Source organism: Natator depressus, chromosome 1 (genome assembly GCF_965152275.1).
Source record: "Natator depressus isolate rNatDep1 chromosome 1, rNatDep2.hap1, whole genome shotgun sequence".
Taxonomy (NCBI): domain Eukaryota; kingdom Metazoa; phylum Chordata; order Testudines; family Cheloniidae; genus Natator; species Natator depressus.
In genome coordinates, this window is record NC_134234.1 from 152778984 (window position 1) to 152800007 (window position 21024).

General features: G+C 40.0%; 1 protein-coding gene across 1 annotated transcript in view; it reads right to left on the reverse strand.

Annotated features, from left to right (window-relative positions):
• The window catches only part of LOC141996867 (amine oxidase [flavin-containing] B-like), a 65051-nt gene that overhangs the window by 20065 nt on the left and 23962 nt on the right, over positions 1 to 21024 (reverse strand). Inside the window, exons 2-5 of the mRNA XM_074969170.1 lie at positions 16632 to 16726; positions 15997 to 16134; positions 2072 to 2176; positions 462 to 553 (exon numbers count right to left, since the gene is read on the reverse strand). Of these exons, the coding sequence (XP_074825271.1) occupies positions 462 to 553; positions 2072 to 2176; positions 15997 to 16134; positions 16632 to 16726 (430 nt within the window). The remainder of the gene's footprint in view (positions 1 to 461; positions 554 to 2071; positions 2177 to 15996; positions 16135 to 16631; positions 16727 to 21024) is intronic.

Below are 21024 nucleotides of genomic sequence, written 5' to 3' on the forward strand. Positions count from 1 at the left end.
ATATGACCTTCTGAAGTGAAGGTCATATTAATGAGGATGAGCCATGGATGTTCAAGCATCAGCGTCAAGCCAAGGCAGTATTTGGATGGGACGCCTCCAGAGAAAAAAATCAAGTGCTGCAAGAAGTGCTATTGGTGATTTGGTAGGTGATTCAATGCCCCATCATAATGTCAGTGAACACTGTATTTCTGGAAGTTTTGTCTTTCAGATTAAGATGTAAAACCAATATCCTGTTCATTTGTGGTCATTAAACCTCTTAGCGTATTTCAGCAAAAGTAGTGTTAGCTGTGATCAAATTTCAGTGAGGATAATTAGAATCTTCCCACTCCAATTACTCCGGGCACTTTCAATGGGACATTGTACTCCTCACTTCCTGTGCTTAGCTGTTGCTCTTCACAGTTGGCCTGCAGCACTATCCAACTGTAACCTGTTATACATTTTAATATTAAAGTGATTCTTACTTTGTCCAACAAACTTTGTCTATGAAATCTTGCATAGACATTTTGTCCCATTCTTCTGCATGTGGTGCCTTCCATGGGGCTTCATTAGGAATCTATGACAACAGAAGAACAGCGAATGGTCAGTAACAACATTGCACACTGTGGATCTGTCTTCACTACATACAGTGGACTGGCACAGCTACATTGTGCAGCTATGCTGGCACAACCCCATAGGGTAGACACAGCATACACAGACAGAAAGGATTTTTCTGTTTGTGCAGGAACACCACCTTCCTGAACCTAGTTAGCTAGGTCAACAGAAGCATTCTTCCATCAACACACTGATTTGTTTTCAGGAATTGGCTTAATGGTATAAAGGATGGGACTAGAAAAGTGATCCAGAAATTATGCTTTCCCAGATTTATACCAATCATTTTTTGGGGGACAAAAGGTTTTTTCTCAGCATTTACCTAAGCTTTCTATTCCAGATAAGACTCTTTCTATTTTTACTTTATAGGCAGAATTCTTAGGTACATTTTCAGTGAAAACACTTAGCACAAAATTCTGCTTTTCTGAAAAACACCAGCCTTTCTCCCTTTTACAATAGTAAACTTGTCTCTTAACACAGACTAATTTTAACTGAGTCAATTGATTTCACATTTAAATTAGAAGATACAGACTGTGATTTAAGACTCTTTTTTCAAACAAACTCTTTAAAGAAAAGACATAGTTGAATAGTTTTCTCTGATCAGTATATATTGTTGCTATTATTTTTAGTATTATTTATTCTATAACAATTGAGGCGGTTTTCAAAGGCAAGAGAGCAACTCTTATGGATAGAAAAATATCTGAGAAAAGAGTCAGTCTTAGAAGCTGAGTAATAGAAAATGTATTATTTTGGGGGCACTAATTCAGTTTCAATCATAACAATGCAAGACCACAGTCACAAGCTCACCTGCACTACAGAATTCTGTTAAATGTTCTTGCTGGAAATTTGCACAAGTTCTAAACAGAAATAAAGTGGACTTAGCAGAAGATTTTAAAAAAATAGACTAAAATGTTGCCTAGTGAGGTAAAATGCTGTGCTGGAGAGAAGTATGCAATTCCATAGCTCCCCTGTTTGTTTCGAAGCACCTGCACTTTCCTTTTTAAACACTCCTAGCTCAACAGTATAGTGAGAACCAGTGTACATCACCTTTAACATGTACTTAGCTGATCAAAAAGAAAAGGAGTACTTGTGGCAGCTTAGAGACTAACCAATTTATTTGAGCATAAGCTTTCGTGAGCTACAGCTCACTTCATCGGATGCATACAGTATGCATCCGATGAAGTGAGCTGTAGCTCACGAAAGCTTATGCTCAAATAAATTGGTTAGTCTCTAAGCTGCCACAAGTACTCCTTTTCTTTTTGTGAATACAGACTAACACGGCTGTTACTCTGAAATCTGTTAGCTGATCAAGTTAGTTAAAGACTCTGAGGAAGGAGTTTAGCATATGTTAAAGGCAGTGTGCCTTGCCTACACTAGGCTATCAGGACATGCTAGTTAGTATGTGTCATTTAACATGTGCTAACATCACACCTTTGAATCCCATACAAGGGCTAACTGCATTGATAGTTGAGCCTCTACACACCTCCTTTCCCATTTCATCCATTGTCCTCCACAGATTGTTGAAATCTAAGATGACAAAAGGGTTCCACATAGTAGGAAATGCACCCTTAAAGGGGTAACTTTTACCCTAAAAGAAAAAAAAGCATAATCAGAATACAATTTTTAATTCACTTGAATGACCACAGCCTCAATGTACATAAGTTAGTACCGAAGACTTAAACAGTCACCAAACAGCTCCAACCAGTATACATAGTAGTAATCATTTGACAGGTTAGTTAATCTGCTGCACATCAGAGTAGAATTAATAGGAAGAACAAACGATAAGAATGCTCTAACCTTGTATCTTTAAAAGCTGAGTCAGTAGGTTTTAGACTGACACCTCCAACCAAGACAAAAAGTAAGGTTGTTAAGCCTAGCACAAAAAGCAGGCAGCTTTGGAGTGTTGGCATTTATTTGGGGTGATCAGTTTTGTACTGTATATTTATGTTTGATTACATTTTCTTTCCTAAATGAGATTGAAAAATATTATGTTGTTATTCATTTTAAAGGTACAATATTAGTTTCCTTCAAAATCAAAGCAAAGTGACTGTGATACGAAGACTATCTTGGCCATAGCTCAGGGGTTTTCCTGAAACAAACATCTATTTATTTGAAAATTTATAGTTTCAAAAAGACTAAATAAAAAGTTAGCGTTTGTGAATCATTAATCTTTATTTGCCATTCATTATTTGCCACAGTTGGTATATTATATAAGATACAGTAACCAGTATGGAAGTCATTATTACATTGGCTGCATAAATATTTAATAATTAGATTTTACATATAGTTATTACTATGAATTAAGGAAGTCTGGCTTCATGGAAGGAGTGGGAAGATGGCTAATTTGTAGATACTATTTTGTTTGCAGGGGATTTACCTGGTTGTTTTTGTGGATGGCTGACTGGATAGTTTTGTGTCGCTACTAAAAGTCACTGACCTTAGTTATCCCTTTCCCAAAAAACACATTCCAGGTAAGAATATTCTCTGGTAAGAACACTACAGGTTATTTAATGTTGCAGGAATACACAGCCTTGGTGAAAAAAAAATCACACATGCATTTAAGACGGTATTGCAGCAATAGGAATACAATGGATATAATATTAAATTTTAATAAACATTTCATACAGCGTCCCACAAAATGATGACTGGAAACAAATTCAAATTGACTTGTATATAAGCAGTATAACACAATTAAAATGTTAAGAAATGGATAACAACAAACAACAATGTATCATGTTGAGAAGCTTCTATTGGACTGTTGTATGCAGCAATGTTAGGCCTGGTTTTATTTAACTTCTTTATCAGCAATCCAGAAGAGGGGATAAGGTGAACATTAGTTAAATCTGCAGGTGTTGCAGACACCAGAGAGTGCAGCAACACTACACAACGGGACCCTGAGAGATTAGAAAAGTGGGATGGAAATAAAGTGAAATACAACCTTGAAAAACCCAAGCTAACAACCTTTGAGGAAATCTAATTCAAAGGGAGGGAAGTACTTAGAAAGCAGTAATGTCAAAAACAAACTGAAGGGTGATAGTAATAGCAAATTGCAAATCAATTTGTAATGAGATAGAGCAACAAAAGACACAATGCCATTTTGGACAAAATGAAAGGAAGACTGTTTTCGGTACACTGTTTGTAAGGACACAGGGAGCCTAGTGGAAGACAGCTGAGAAGGCCTGTAAGTAAAACCAAAGCAGTACAAATAGGAGGAAAACAGTGGAAGGAGTTTTGGGTTTTTTTATTTTATTTTACATACGGACATAACAGTTATTACTAGGGATGCCTGAGAACAACATGTCCTTTCACAGTAACTTGCCATGTGGGGAATTTGTGCTGTTTCATCAAAGCCAAAGCCTTTTGCAAAGACATGTCAATTTTGATGAATTTTTTGTTAAAAAGTTTTCTGAGCTCCAGGGTGGACTGTCCAGTCACTTCCAGAGAGAAAGAGAGAGACTCTGATGGAAAACTTGATCTTTTCAACCTGAAAACTGCTGTTTCAACACCGTTTTGTTTCATGAAAACATTTGAAAGGTTTTGATTTTATTCCAAAGGGGAACAAAATACAAAATTTTGATGGTGACTGGAGAACAACAATTCCATTGTGTGGTAACCTTTGAGGTTTCAACGTTTGTTTTCTTTCTGCACTGTAATTGGCTGAAGATGAACCTGGGCAAGAGTGAGATGATGCTCAAGAGGGAACCACTTGGAAGATCTAACTCCCACTATCACCTTGCCCTTCATTGAAGGAGTCTGCCCTTAGATTATCAAATCTTTCCACGATTTAGGGAGGCTCCTATCCCATTGTAAAATGTTGCAGCTGCAATCAGTCCTCCTGCAAATTTAACAGAGGAGACTGCTGAGAAGTGTATTCTCCAGAAAGTGTTGTTTTGGGTTTTTTTGCGTGGGCTTGCTTTAAGCCACGAGGATACATTTTCAGCCTCCTAACTATATACCTGAAATTATAATCTATAACTTTACTATAACATTACCGTAACAATTACTATAACATTACTAAAACAACCATGCTCAGTGCATTATGAGCCTTCTGAAGACACCCAACATGACAAACTTTGCATTGGATACCACACAATCATTTTATAAAGATGAACATGGGAGTGTAGGGTGTTCCCCCCCCTTGTACAGAGCATCACAGTGAGTTTCTGCATTTCTTTAAAAAATCCAACACTGGCCAGACACAAGATCCTGGATTAGATGGACCTTTAGTCTAAACTGCTACAATTGTTAATTGTTCCTTTGAGGTGGGATATATCTCCAAGTTTTGCAGGAAAATTAGCATAACTACAAGAAAGTTGCACTATTACATAAACTAGGTATCACAGAGTGGCTGGCCCCTGTAAATGAAGTAGGTCCAGCTCCCTTGTGCCAGAACAAGTATTCCCTGTTTGGCCAATTGAGAGGGTGGGGCAGCCGCTGTGGGCTATGAAGGATGAGGAAGAGATGCAACAAGAGGACATCCCAGTGACTCAGAGCAGACTGGTTCAGTCAGGGGCAGGTGAGAGTTGCCAGAGAGCAGGGGACTGGAGGAGTCCCAGAAAGAAGCAGAAGGTGGTTGCTGGGAGAAGGCTGAAGGCAGCAAGAGGGGTTTGCTGGCTGGTGTCCCCGAGCCAGGGCCGGAGGAATGAAGGCAGGAAGAGGGATGGGAACTGCCTGCTGGCTCTAAGCCAGAGCCAAGGGCCAGAGAGTTCTGAAGGCAGGGGAGCAGCAGAGGCGCTCACCCACTGATATCGCCAGGTTTGGAGAGCAGGACCCATAGGAACTATAAGAGGATCCGGGGGAGTAAGGGGTGCTCCCCTGGCAAGTTCCTGCTGGAAAGAGCAGGGCTGCACTCCAGCTGGATGGCTGGGGTAGTTGTTGTGGGACAAGGACAAGAGAGGAGTGTACTGAAGAGCCAGGGCATGGTGAGAGATGCCAAGGCGGTATGTTGCATGTATTGTTTGGCTTATGCTGGGGGAATTCTGGACTGTGGGACTTTTGTTACGACTTGTGTGCACAGGACTCTTGTAACAAATGTACTTGCAACAAGGACTATATTTATACTTGGGAAGATGCTTTGTATTATTTCTGGGGAATCTGAAGGAGAGAAACTGAGGCAGGTGCACTTATGCCGCAGCCTGCAGCAGGAGGGCGTTCCAGGAGGGGTGCCCAGTGACACTAGATAACACTTTTCATCCAAAGAAGCTGCATCTGAAACATGTTGGCAATTTCTTTTAGCCACTCAGGAAAGGCTGATGCCAAGCATTATGGCTATTAATAAATAATTGTTACAGCAGTGAAGACAAACTTGACTGTGAGCCTAAACAATTTTGGAATGGTGGAGCTACATTTCAGAAGTGTAAATCTTGTACCAGTCTTCCCCAAGAAAGTGTAAAACTGTTCTGTTTCAAGTACCTTACATTTTCCAGGCCTACAAGCATGAAACACACATGTATGCTGTGCTCAAGAAAAACCAAGACAGAAGCAGACAGCATTCTCTTTATTCTAATTATTGATTTTGTTCTGCGCTTCCTTCTCCACCTGACGCACTTCTGTCTGAGTTATCCCCTCTGAATTAACTCAAGTATCATGAGTTCCCTATGCTTCTGCTGACTAACACTACACTTAAAATATTCTTGTTTTGGTATTCTTCTTACTCTTTTATGGCATTTGAACTGCAGAAAGGGAGAACTCAGACGTGTCTCCTCTGCAGAAAACTGTGATGCCTGATTTCTCATATAGCACAAGGGTATTTCAGTCTGGATAAAGAACAACAATTCTAGAACTAAAGATGCCTTGGATGCAAGCTATGTAAAAGTATGTGTAAGCCATGCCTGCTCAGTGTGGCACTCTGTCCCCATCTAGTAGTGGCTAGGCCAGCTAGAGAAACTGATGAGCCTGTTACAGCCCTGGCTAAGAGAAATGCATCTTTTACTCTGGCAGTAGAGGCTTATGCATTAATATCAAGAGGTCCTAGGTTTGACTCCTGCTGCCAACAACCCACCCAGGGGTGTCAGCATTACATATGCACCGCTATAGTCATTCTAGTTTTAGCTTACCATATAGGGCCATGACTACTGATGCCAAAAGCTTTCCAAAGAAAGGCCAGGCCCACAGATGAAAATAATGTGCCAGGATGTGCAAACTTTTTACCTCTTTTCATTTCTTTGTATATAACCATGTGATCAAGTCAGACTGGCCTCGGAAATATAACTATAAATGTTACTCCATCTGCATATTTAATTTCACTTCTCAACATCAGTACCAAAATGCCCAAAGGCATGGATTTTCAAAGGCATTTTATTCATAAACTTGTGATTTTGCCAAAAATAGAGCCTCGGTGAGAACAGCGGAAGCTGGACCTGCTTCAGTATAGGACTCTCAGCTGCTTTGAAAGGTTGATGCCATGTTATACAGTAACAGAGGATGTTGAAGAGGCTGACAGTACAAAGGGCAAATGTAACAAAACCAGGCAAACCATCAAACTTAGACACAAACAAAAAGAGAACCAAAGAACTTAAGGTAAAGTCTCACTGGCTATTACACCCCCAACCAGGGCTCTAAAAGGAAATTATTCCATTCATCTGCTTTGGAAAACAGCATTACAAATAATGCCTTGCTTAGCTAATATAAGGGCTATGGGTGCCAGTCTCCTGTGCACACCCATTCTTAGATTATATTAAGCCAGTGCTGTGGCACAAAAAGAGAAAAGTGTAGTCATGATAGAATCATAGAAATGTAGCACAGCCATAGTAGGGACTGCCTGAACTGGGGGTGGAGGTTGTGCTCCAGGTACTTTCTTTGGGGAGCAAACAGACAGAGAGTGAGCATGGAGTGGGAAGAAGGAAGCCATAATTCTGCCCTTTCCCCCACATTCCAACCAGTAGAGCTTGCTGGTTACAAGGGAGAGTAATGGGAGGGTTTTCTGCTGCACTCCACAAAGCGGTGTTGCCTATTACTGTTCCCTTCCAGCACCTAGGGGAGCCCAAATGAAACTATGCATCTCTGAGGCACAATGCCTCCTGATGCTTATGCACCACCCCCTACCATTAATAGAGTGTTGAAGAATGATGAAGCAGCTCTTTGTCTGTAAAATATTAGACGTGGAAGCACTGTGTCCCATTTGTCCGTAAAACACCATACCCATTTATCCTAAATAAAAATAATCTGTTCTTATTTCAAGACAGTGGTTTTCAACCTGTGGTCTGAGGACCCTGGGGGGTCCACAGACTATCTCTAAGATTTCCAAAGGGATCTGTTCCTCCATTTGGAATTTTTTAGGGGTCCACAAATGAAAAAAGGTTGAAAACCACTGCTCTAAGAAATTGCATGTAATGCGCAAAGCATTCTCTGCATCACGCTACCATAGTTATTCCTTTAGCTAAACTGTCTCAACCCTGGAGACATAGGTGCTAATCCCACCACAAATGTCACCCTATAAATTGATTCATTGCTATGTATGTTTGTAAGTATGTGGTGCCCTGTACTGATTTACAGCATGTGCATAATCATACCAGTTCTCTTCCCTGCTTAAAAATGAGTGATACCATGAGTGATGTCTGATACAGCAAGGAACAAGATACTACAGAGACATGGTAAAGAGCCAGGTCAGTATGAAATTCAATCTATGTAGAAACCACACTGTTTCTCAGCTGCAGCTCTACAGAATATATCTGGCAATTTGCACTCACTTACACAGTGAGTAAGACACCTAAAATTGTGCAGAATTTATCACTTAATTCCTGTGCAAACATAACTCTTATTAAAGCATGCTGGCTAGCAAACCAAGCCAAGCAACACTCCTGCCGCTGTGATGAACAACTAGACCTACACATAAAATTGTATTAGAGTTGTCAAAGAATTTTATTTCTAATTAGAAAAAGGCCAGTTTGACCTACAAGCTCCATTCTCTATCTCTTCTTGTTGTTCAGGACTCCATATGTTGAGATAATTAGTTACCATACTCATCTGTATGCTATAAATATACAGCTGGAGTAATCAATCTAATTTGAAAAATATATATATATTAATTCCATATAAAAATAGGAACCAAAAAGACCACTGAAGTTGCAAAGTCAAGAATTCAGTTAGGAAATATGGTTGTCTATGCAACTTTAACTTGGCCCTCTTGCACATATGCATTAGAACAGCTTTTAATTACTTGATCAAATGATATTAATTCTAGTCCACTATGATTGTCAGTGTTTTGTAAATGGTGATATGCAGGAGTATCTCCATTTTACATGCAACATAACCAAGCACATACACTTGGAACAATCATTCTGAAAGGCAGTGGAGCTAAGTGGCTAAAACTGGGGTCTGTCATATCATAGACCTGAGTTCCATTCCCTGTTCTGCCAACAAGTGACCTTGTACAAGCTCTCAGATCCTTGGTTATCTCATCTGCAAAAGGTAAAGTAGGGGAAAGGATACTTGCCTGCCTCCTACAGTAGGATTATGGGGCCTTGCTTTATAATAAGCTTTTTGAAGTGCACAGAATTAATACCAATCAGTGGAAGAAGTGTTACTAGAAATCATTGCATCTGGAATCGCAAACCTTTCTATGCTTGAATAAAAATGCTTACAAAATTAAACCCATTGAAAATGTTTCCTATTTCATTCCATAAAACCCTTTGTGGGTGTTTCTGGATTATTTTTTTCTCTTTCCTTTTCTTTTAAAGAAAAAAATGTGGGGGAGAGGAGTTTCAGTTTGGGAAAAATATCACCCTCGGTTGACTTGCTGGTAAAGAGACAGGGCCCCTGTGCAAAACCAGAAAATACAGTTTATTAAAAACAGAAGAGAATGTTGGGATCACTCAAATTTTTATGATGCTCCAGGCTCTGAAATTTGTTGGTTAAAAGTGATGCGTGACACCAGATCGGCTCCAACAGGCATGTGTGAAACCCCAGGGAATCAAGCAGCTGCTCCTGTTTGAAATAAGCATTTGTCTCGTCTCCATTTTTATGATGATGCTCAATCAGCAATATAAGGAAAAAAACAGTTATTACAATCAAGTGCAATTTAGGCTTTGCTCCAAGCAGCCTAGATTAAACAAGCTGAGTGTGTACTATGGCTGCTTATCCTTATCTCCTAGGAAACAGAAGGAAAGGACTCAGAAAGGTTCCTTCCATTCATCTGCCAATTCTAATTAATCAAAAAGCCTTGTTTGATCATGTAATTTTTTCTTATTCCTTCCATCCGCACACAAACCATAAGGGCACAGTTGCCAGAGTTCAAGTGAACTTCACTGATATTTAGCATCTCTGACCAGACCTGCTCTACAGACAGCGCTGAGAGAAGTGACCACGTATGCTACAACTTTGCTTTTGCAATTTTGTCTGTACATCACATAGCATCTTTTACCCCTGCTATAATACTTTTATTTGTTAAAAAAAATCTAACTGTAAATTCACTCTTTGCAATCGTTGCCAGATGGCCGGCACTCGAAAGTGAAGATGTCCATTTATCCACAGGGCAGGGCCAAAGCAGACAGCACAAGAGCAAGCTTCCTACACATTTCCATCAATAAGAAAATGAGTACTTGTGGCACCTTAGAGACTAACCAATTTATTTGAGCATAAGCTTTCGTGAGCTACAGCTCACTTCATCGGATGCACTGCATGCATCCGATGAAGTGAGCTGTAGCTCACGAAAGCTTATGCTCAAAAAAATTGGTTAGTCTCTAAGGTGCCACAAGTACTCCTTTTCTTTTTGCAGATACAGACTAACACGGCTGCTACTCTGATTCCCATCAATGATTGCTACCTCAACTAAAACATGGAGAGAATCAAGCTTGGGGGTCAGATCATATTTTCATCTCTCTCCCCATGCAGTCTTTGGCCTCTCTTTTGAGAGTGTCAATGAGGCTGACTATACAAGGATGTTTTTCGTGATGTGGACTGCTACCTCTCCCCACTCTTGAAGTTATTTTATAGCTGGGGAAAATGTGAGCTGATGACCTAGAAGTCAAAAAGTTCATACCCCATTACCAACACGTTCAACCTCCACATCCCTCTGTGATCATGTAATTAGAAAAGTGACTTTAAATTTATTTGGTTTCATTTCCGCACCACGAGAGGCTCAACTTCTGAAAAGATGCAAATTGATTCTACACAGTGGCCTAATTCCTGCTTGCACACAGCTATCAGGTTTTCAATTAAATAATCCCCAGTAACTAAGGCAAGGGGAAAGGAGGGATGACGACATTTTGAGTCACCTATCACGGAAGGCAACTAAGAGTCTCACACACGTTGATGACAGTGGCATTCAGAGGAAGAAGATATGCACTGAGGAAAAGTGCTTCAATTTCATCTAGTCATTTAAAAGCCATTTAAGCCATTACATGCTAAGCTACGCTACCAGAACCTGCCATTAATTGTTGTAAAGCAGGTCACAGACTTAAATAAATCATATTGCTCAACTCTAACGTACGTACATTTCACGGATACCACAGAAATACACAAACACCACTGACCTATGTGCCTAGAGATATAGTAATCACTTATCCCATTGCCAATTAAATCCCAATACAACAGTGGTATCATGTCTATAATTCATAAACAAGACCATAGGAAACTGCATTTTAACAACACTGTCAGTTCCACGGTAATATCAAAAATGAAGGACAGCCAGGAGGACTGCAAAGATTTTCTACGCAGATACAGAGAGCATTCTCATTAATGCAGATTGGTGGTTTCAGTGGAAGATTTTATGTAGACAAGAGTAAAGATTCACCATCTATCAACAGAAAGTGATTTCAGTGACATGCCAGATAATTTGGCTCACCTGGAATTCCTCCTAGGAGTTCCCAGGCTGTGTACACCAGTGTTACTGCTGGCTCAGTCTTGAATAGGGTGCAACACACAACCTCACCCACAACCGGACAGCACTGTTGGCTAATACATAGGTGGGGACAGAGCTCCACCTTCCTCTCTCTCAGGCACATAGCTCCTGTGAGGGTGCTAGGGGGGGAACAGGAACTGTACTTGCTGTCAAGAATCTGTCCCAACCCTGTGATGGGGATGCTCCTTGTTCCATTGATGGCCTTCCATGAACCTGTGTAGGACCTGGCCAGTCTGGCCTTTAGTGTTTTGCAAACATCTATTGGGATTTTGGCAATTGTCACTGCGTGAGGAAAGTTCCAGGTACAGTATATTTCAGAACAGAGAGACAGATATCATTTTCAGTGGTTACTGCTTGCTATTTTCAGTGCACCAAAATAAGACAGTAGGGAGTTTAAAAGGAATAGATGTGTTGTTCCACTTATATTGATGATGTCCTGGTCTGGGGCAACATGAGAAACACGATATTATGAAAAGTTCTGATGGTGGCAAGGAGTAGGAGTTTGAGATATAATGAAGAAATGTACCATAAAAATAGCACTAGTGAGTCCACCCCAGTCTCATGGATGGACTTAGAGAAGTGAGCTCTGTCAGGCTGCTGAAACCCGGGTGTAAATGGAATGTTGTGATGTTTGTGAGTACATCTGGAAATTCATTGCAGGTGAGAATGGGAAAGACAAGGCCACAGACATGACCAAGTGCAGCTGGTGTGAGATGTATTGGTGCAAGGGTAGACTGTTCTCTTCCTACAGGAAAGAAGCACATTTTTAAATTCAAAGTTGGAGGATCATTACTTTCAAACACATAAAACTTTTCTATACACAGATTTTATGTAGCACAGCCTCCTAATTCCAGTCATTACACTTGGCAAAACAATTTCTATTTTGTACACGATAAAAAATTGCAGATCTGTGTTTTAAACATCAAATCTTCCTGATCATATGGGCATTGATAATGGGATTAGACCAAGTTTGAGATACAATATTAGTTAAATAAATAGGCAGATCTGTTGATAATTTGATCCTGACAAATGGTAAACCCACACCCATATTTCAATACATTTGTTTAAAGGGACACTTAAATGGTTTAGGTCCCATATTTGATATAAATTAACAGTGATGTAATCAGGTGGCAAATATTATCTGGATTTTAAATATCTTTTCTGTTTGTTTAAAAAAATCCAACAACTGACCACCAGTAGAACACAACAGCCAACATTTTGGTAAGGCAAGTAAAACCTTTGGACAAAATTTTCTTGAATTCATATTTAGGCTCCTAAATAAAAATGGTTTGATTTTAAGAAGTGCTTAACACCCACAACTCAAGTCAATGGGATCTGCATGCACTTAGAACTTTTGAAAATCCAGTTATTTAAACAGCTAAATAAAAAGCATGTATTTAGGAGCCTAATATTAGGCATGCATGTTTGAAAATTTTGGCCTACAAGTATACATTGCTTTTGCTGGCTTTTTGCAGCAGTTAAACTAACAAAAACTAGTACCAGAGCTGTAATTATTTTTCTCAGTATGTCGATATAATGTCCTTTAGAAGACTAGCGAAGAGAGAGGTCACTTGTCACCAAAACAAAACATGCAGGGCAAGAATTATTATTTTCAAACTTCTATGAAGGTATCATAAGCAATGCAAAAGCAAGGTGGAAAAAAAAATCCTGCGGTAGAACTGGGCACTTAAAAAAGATTAAAGAGAAATAAACACAGAACCCAATCTAGATGGCAAAGCCTAATGAGGAGGGACTCACTCAGAGATAAACAAAACCCAGTCTTTTAGTTTTGTAGTACAAAGGAAGATCCATACATTATTCGAATTTAAAAAACCTCTGAAATGAATTAAATTGACTTTAAAAGGCTTGATTTTGCTCTTGGGCACATGTAAAGGCAGTAGCTGATTTTAAAACATGCACAGGGATCCTTGCTAGAATACTGGAAAGGGAATGGAAAAAATTAGATTTCTTCCATTTCTCAAGGAACACATCTTCCAGAATTTGAGTAGATTTGGCCTGCACTACAAAGTTTGGGTTAATATTTGGATCTGAATCCACTTAGAGCTGACAGACTTTTGGACATTTTGAACTTTTGGAGTTCAGCTTACAGGATAGAACTTCAATCAAAAGTTTTAATATCACCTAGATTCCAGGGTGCAGACGAGTATATTTTCCATTTGTCACCGTCTAGACTGGCCTCCAATGCTTGCATTGCTTCTGGAATAATGCGGGAAAAAAGCTTTGGGAGGTTGTATGGTAAAGACAAGAGATCTGTGAGGAGTATACTTAGGCACTGTATAAATAAGAACCAAGAAATCCAATTGCAGGAAGCCAAGATTATGAAATAGATTTAGCTGCACCAGAGAAGCTACTGGCCAGTGCATGTGCTTTCTGTCTCACGTACAAGATCCAACCTATTTAATTGTAATAAGGTGTTTATTTATGATACACTGTGACAAACGGTTTTATTTTTATGAGTATGATGCATGCCTCTGTGTGTGTTTATGCTGGGTTACTTGCTATGGAGTCAGATCAAGAGGAGTTGTTACAGAAACTTGGCAGAAGATGTACAACAATGGTCTAAATAAGTAACATCTCAGCAAAAATTCAAACACAACAGCCAGGTTCAAAGCTTTGAAGAGGCAACTCCTCTGCCGAATCCTGGAAACACAGCTGTTATGCCAAGGCTGAGAACAGAGAAATCAAAAGGAACACTATAACATTAGAAAACCTCAAAGACCTTAGAAAAAGGAGGGGGTCTGGGTGAGCTGCAAGGGACTTCCCAGGGTGTCAGTGAAAAGATGACAGGTTGGCAATCACAGAGACAGAGGGAGGTTAGCTGCAAGGGCAAAGAGGGACCCTCCAAACTAAACAACGATCAACCACCAAGTCAGGCAAGACTTATACATTTTGGCTTTGATTTATTTTCTTGATCCAATGCGCCTAAATACCATACTCCTGTTTTCTCATTAATAATGGCTTGTTTTGAAAAGGTCGTCCTGTGTCACCAAAAATATCTGCTGATTGCAAGGGAGGGAAAGTCTCCCACAGGGTTCCAAGCTACTTTGGATCTGCTGAAAAAGCCACAGTGAGACACAGAGGTGCTGAAGCCACAGACCCAATCTCAAAGTAGCAGAAACACAGGGCCCTTCCTTGAGAAAAGTGGAAGCCCGGGGCCTATCACCAAGAGAGAGACACTTCCAGAAAAACTGTTTAAAGACCAGTGGCAGGTGCTGCCCTGTGGCTCTGTGACAATAATATTATAACAATATTCTCCCATTGCTGGATAAATATAGAGGTGAATGGAAAAAAATAATCATGGTGAAATAAAAACATTTACTTTTAAAGAAAAAATTATTTAACCCAATACAGCATTTGATATCTCATCAATTTTATTCTTCTTATAATATAAAAGATTCATTATGTACATTCGGTCCTATGGTCTCATGGATGCTAGTTCAGCAGTAACAACTGTTCAGCGTCAGCATAAAAAGCTGCATCACTGGCTTTGAGAAGAGGCTTATTTTTCATAAGAATCAAGCAGGAAAAACAGTTGAGAAAAATCTATGAGAGTGCGGATCTTTTGTTGCAGTTACTGCTTAAGTCCCTTGAATTTTTGTTTAAACTTTGATTAGCATCAGAAATCCTGAAACTTGACTGGCTGACACATTTCACCTGTTCACAAGAGCATATAACAATAGCTTTTCACAGTGTTTTACTCATGTGCATAACATTAAATTTGAAGCTCATTTCCACAGGAGCAGCTGCAAAACTTGGAAAGTCTCTCCTCTGGGAAGATGCACCATGGTTCCATGTTTAACAGGTGGAAGGATGCTCTTTTGAGTCAGAGCATAGGACAAGGACTCAGAAAATCTGTGCTTTTACCAGATCTGCCACACAGATGTCTGGTTTCAGATCTTGGACAAGTCATTTGGGACCTGGTTGCACAAGCTTTTGAGCACCCTCAAGTCCCAGGGCACTCAGCACCTTGTGAGATCAGAGCATTACCTACTCTGTATTATAGTTCCCCCATTGGTAAAACTGGCCTAATATTTGACTTGTAAAGTTTAATTCTTAGTCCAAAATTTTCTGAAGTGGCCACTGTCTTAGTTGTGCCCAACTTGAGACACCTTGGGCCTGATTTTCATGAGTGCTGAGCATCCACAGCTTCTCCTAACTTCAGCGGCAGATGTGAGTGTTCAGCACTTCTGAAAGTCAGGCCCCAGGCAGCTCAAGCAGTGCACCAAAAAAAAAAAAAAAAAAAAAAAAAAAGAGTCACCTGGAGTCAGTGATCACTGTCAAAAAAGTTGACTTTAGAGTTTGACGCATTTTGAGATCTTTTAATTGAAGGCACGATATGTAAGCACAAATCGTTACTTAAAACTTCGTAAGTGGGTTAATTAGCAGGACATGTTTATAGTACTTTGCTACCATTTTTTTTTTTAAGAGGCAATACAGGAGATAGTACTTCTAAACTGGTGACACCCCCCCCGGAAATAAAAAAAAGCAACTAACAACAATCTACACCGATCAACGTTGGTGTAGTTTAGAGGTGCATTCTATCTTACCTTGACATGGTGAATAAGATGTTCTACTTCATTCACTTTATACGTCTCTATTCCTAGCTCCTTAGACAACCGCAGGATGCGATTTTGTGTTGGCCCCACGTATGCTCCTCCAAGGTCCACATACTGGACTTGCTTATTCTGGTTTCCCAAAAAAAACAAAAGAAGGAAGATAAGCCCTTTGCAATCAATCATGAGATAAACAATGTAATCCAGAGGAACTATTTATGTTAATTGAGTATTTGAGGCCAGATTCCCTGCCCTCTGCCCCTGACCAGGAAAAAACCTGTAAGAGGAAGCCAGAGAGGTGAAAACTCTGCATTGGTTCTCTTCAGAGACATTTCTCCAGAGCATCTCTCCAAGGGGAGACTTTGCTACATACATAGTCATCTTTTCCTTCCATGCGGAACAGGTGGGAGGGGAGGTGTGATAACCCCAGAACCCGCAAATATCCTGGAAAATTCTGTGTCGCCACAGAAACCCCATACTTTTTCTCGCCCCTGGTTCTGCACTGTCAAGGACTTCCCTACCTGCCACTGCCCTGGAATTCTACCCTCATGAGGGGTTCTTCAGTATGCAGGAGGCTCTGCTCAAATAATCAGTGCAATAATTTAGATACTATGTGTGGGGATAATTACCCTTGCAGTGAAAGTTCTTCCTCCAACTCTGTCACGGGCTTCCAACACCACAACACTCAGCCCTGACTCAGTCAGCAACTTGGCTGCTGACAGACCTAAAGGACAAATGAGAAACAACACTGAACAACTCCGCACAGTGGATTCTGTAGCCTGCGTGGCTTCTAGACAGTCAGTAGTCAGCACCCCCAGCCATTTAGTAAGAGATGTCATGAATTTTGACTATAAAGAGCTTGTAAGGGGGGGAAAAATCCCAAAAGGCAACTAAAGGTGAATATAAAACAAGATAGTGGTCACATTTTCACATGTTCCAAGCACCTTCAGCTCCCAGTGGCTTCAACTGGGGCAGAGTGAGCTTAGCCCCTCTGAAAGGCAGCTCTAGCTGGGTAAAAATGAGAGAAACAGTCATTTTGTTGTACACGGAACACACATACATGTGCAGTTCTCTGCAGGGGGGGAAAGCATTTTATTCTCTAATTCTGTTCTTTAATTTCTGAAAGTGTTGTCTTTTTTTTTTAAACCCGCCAGGTAAAATGGACGGAGTCAAGTTTATACAGGCCTAGTATCAGAGGGGCAGACGGGTTAGTCTGTATCCACAAAAACAACGCGGTGGGTCTGGTGCCATCAGATACCTCGTTGTTTTTACGGTCTAAAGATCCTTCTGGAAACAAACAGATTGGAGCTCTGAAAAATGCACTGTCCATCATAACAGACCATTATTAAATCTGCCAAAACAAGAATCAATGATATTATTAATCATTTATATTACAATAGCAGCGAAAGGCTCCAATTAGGAATGGGGCTTAATCTGCTTATCATGCTGATGTATTGTTAGTATTGTCTGTTGTTGTCTTCTGCTCTCTCCCCAGCTACTTGTTGCATCCACCCTGTTGTCTCTCATCTCATACATAGATTCTAAGTTCTTTGGGGCAGGAATCATCTTTTTGTCATGTGTCTGTACAACACCTAGCACAACACGACCCAAATCCATGATGGGAGCCACTAGATGCCACTGTAATAAATAATAATTAAACCTAGCTCTTATATATCACTTTTCATTAATAGATTTCAAAGCACTTCACAAAAGAAGGTAAATATAATTACCCAGATTTTATTAATAATGATAATGCTGAATGAAGAGACAATCTTTTGCCCAGAGAACTTAGAACCTAAACAATACACATACAGCCAAAGGGTTGGGGACAATGATATAACTTCGAAATAAATTAACATGGCATCATTTTGTTAGCTACATTTTTGGGGGGATGTGAGAAAGCTGTTTAAAAATGCAATAAGAGTTGCAATGGGGAAAACATACAAATGGTAACCCTGTTTTTGGACCAAATTCAGAATTTTACCTTTTGTGTGGACTCAGGGGTTATTTTTTAAACTCCTATGAACAGAGTGAGCAAGTATTGACTCCATAAAGCAAAGTCCAGGAAAAAAATCTCTTATGTGGTGTGAAATCTTGTTAGCTGTTCAGAACTGTACACATTTCAGCACAGCTGCTGGTTTACCTGTCATTTTTTCTTGGATTGCAAACAAAACGCCATCCCTTTAACTTTGCCTAAGATTTTAGAGTTTAGACAAACAGATCAACGTAAAGGAATGTGTCTAAAAATATGACTAATGCCCTTATTGTTCAGATTTCTTCTGCAGGATATTTTATATCAAAATGGTATTTTTTCCAGAGAGATTTCTACACACTCATTGTTATGTAAGGAACAGTGCAGATTTCACCTAAGGAAAAAAAGCGCCAGCTATCTTTTGTCACCAATTCAGAGGACAATAATTTAGTGCAGCTTCCATTACAGACTTGCTTACTTCAAAAGAAAAGAGAGTTTTTCTACATCCAATTCACATAATGAAAAAGACATACTGAGTGCTGCCATGGCAATGCAGTAGCCTTAACTCTGATTCCTCCATGAGGATCAATACCTAGAAAATTAATACAGACAATAAAGAAGCAAAGAGGACAGGTCTTATCTGAAGCCTCAGACTGAGGATACAGTTGTGCTTAGAACAGGTTAAACAAGGCAAAAGCAGCAAGCCTTCAGAAGTTACTATGGCAACCTGATACCAAAATGCATCCACTTGAAGATACTGGGATGAGATTGTCTTCTAAGGCCTTTTATACTGTGAGTTCAAGCTATAGAAATTGTTTCTCCATCAGACAGTAATTTGCATTCAAGTGACTGTTTTACTGTTTCTCTTCAATCATAACAATTATTTCATATAAAATCCAAGCTTATTTCATTCCTTTTTGTTGTTGTTGTTGGTGTACCTGCTGAACATCCTGGAACAGAGCTTTAAATAATAGAACTTCCCCGCCAACATCCTCCTACCAGCTTCCTTAAAATAAGACAAATAAGACTGACAAGTGAGACAACAAAAGCGGTGATCTTTTGTCAGTTGTTCAAAGCATAGAGATAGGTTCAGACTTTGTCCAATGCAGAATCCAAACTCAGATCTGATTCAAATTTTTCCACTGCCCCCCACTCTGTATTCTGAGATAAAAAGAAGCCCCAGAGACAAGCACACCTGAACTTTGGGGTGTTCTAAAGTGGATCCAAATTTTAGAGCTCAGATCCAACTTTATCCAGAGCCAGTATACATTTCATTAGGATTGTAAAACTCTTTCAATTTTAAACCTTAGTATTCCTATGAGAATTGTATTGCAAAACACAGGATAAGTTGAACCTCCAGTACTTTCTAAATGATATTTACGGCATTTCCATATAGTTTCTGTGTATTGAGGAAAGCCTATTGTTGTTCCTTGGATTGTTAAAGCTGCATACAACAGGTCAGTCATGACTTTCCTTCTCCCTCAAACTAAGCTCAACAACTCTGCAGCATACTAAGTCTCCAGTACTACCATTGTCTATGAAGGAGTAAATGGATCATTTTTTAAAATCTCTCTTCAGGTTCATGTATCTCTTTCTGCAGAAAATCACATGGAAATGGGTTCCTAGGGGAAGCAAAAAAAAAAAATCTTCCTACAGGGACACTTTGACAAATAATTTGAAGAGGGGTCAACATGCACACATTCTTCCCTCACAGACCAAACAGTGGATTATCTCTTCAGATCCTGAGGATTATCAGGGAATCCACAGGAAAACAAGGCCACCTGCATGGAGCCCTTGTGTCCATCAACATCAGCTCTTCGGCTACCAAGATTTCATTTGCCATAGCAGCCCACAAGATGGGGGAGTTCTGAAACATGGAGGAGGACCACGGATTCTATTTTAAGCTCTTTAATGGCCCCCATTGTCATATTACCTGAGCATGGCACAAGCTGTAATGTATTTATCCTCACAAATCCCTTGTGAGATAAGGAAGTGTTAGTATCTCCATCTGTAAGATGGGGAACTAAAGCACACAGAGCCTAAGTGACTAGCCCACAGTCACAGAGCAGAAACTTGAACTCCTGTCTCCAGAGTCCCAGACTACTGCCTTAACCACTTGCCCAACCTTCTTCTCTGATACTGGACAGACCTTTGAGGTTTGGGACATCAACCCCACAGTCCTTCCCTTGGCTCTCCTCTTCTTCCAACAGCACAAGGATTTCAGGAATATGATAATCTCCTTCCATTTCTTCCAGTAATATCCATACCACAAGTTTTTAATGTGAGAGTTGTTTTTTCAACAGTCAATTCTTCCAGGTAAGTGTGTTTTCTGGAATCAGTAATCTTTTCATGGCGTGAAGGCACCACACACACACACACACACACACACACACACACCAGTAACACCTAGAGGCCACACCCAAGATCAGGGCCACGTTGTGCTAGGCACTACACAGAGACAGGCCCTCCCCTGAAGACTTTACAAGCTAAACAGACAAAATGATGAAGGATTATTATCCCCATGTCATAGATGGGGAAGTAAGGCAAAGAAAGATTAAGTGATTTGCCCTTCACCATGCAAAGTGTGCCTATTAGAGGTGGCAACAGAAGCCACATTTCTCAAATTCCAGTCCAATACTTTAGCCACAAGATCATCTTTCCCTTCTGTCTCTCACACAGTCTTCTAAAGATTTAGCATTTTCATGGTCGTTAATTAATAGGAACACAGGAACTGCAAGACTGGATCATACCAGTGGTCCATCTAATCCACTGTTCTGTCTCTGACTGTGGCCAGTACAAGATGCTTCAGAGAATGTAGGATAATCTGGCTCCCACATTAGGTCTCACCCTGATCTCTAATATTTAGCGTTCCTGATCTATCTTCTTTATACCTTTCTTTATTTTATCATGTCCTCTCATCAGTCTCCTTTCTAAGGTAAACAATCTCTAATGTCTGTAACTTGAAAATTATCAACAAATTCCTCAGTTTTAATTCTTCTAGGACCTAAGTATTGCCGCCCCTGCTTCCTGCCATGGGTGCTGGGGGGAAA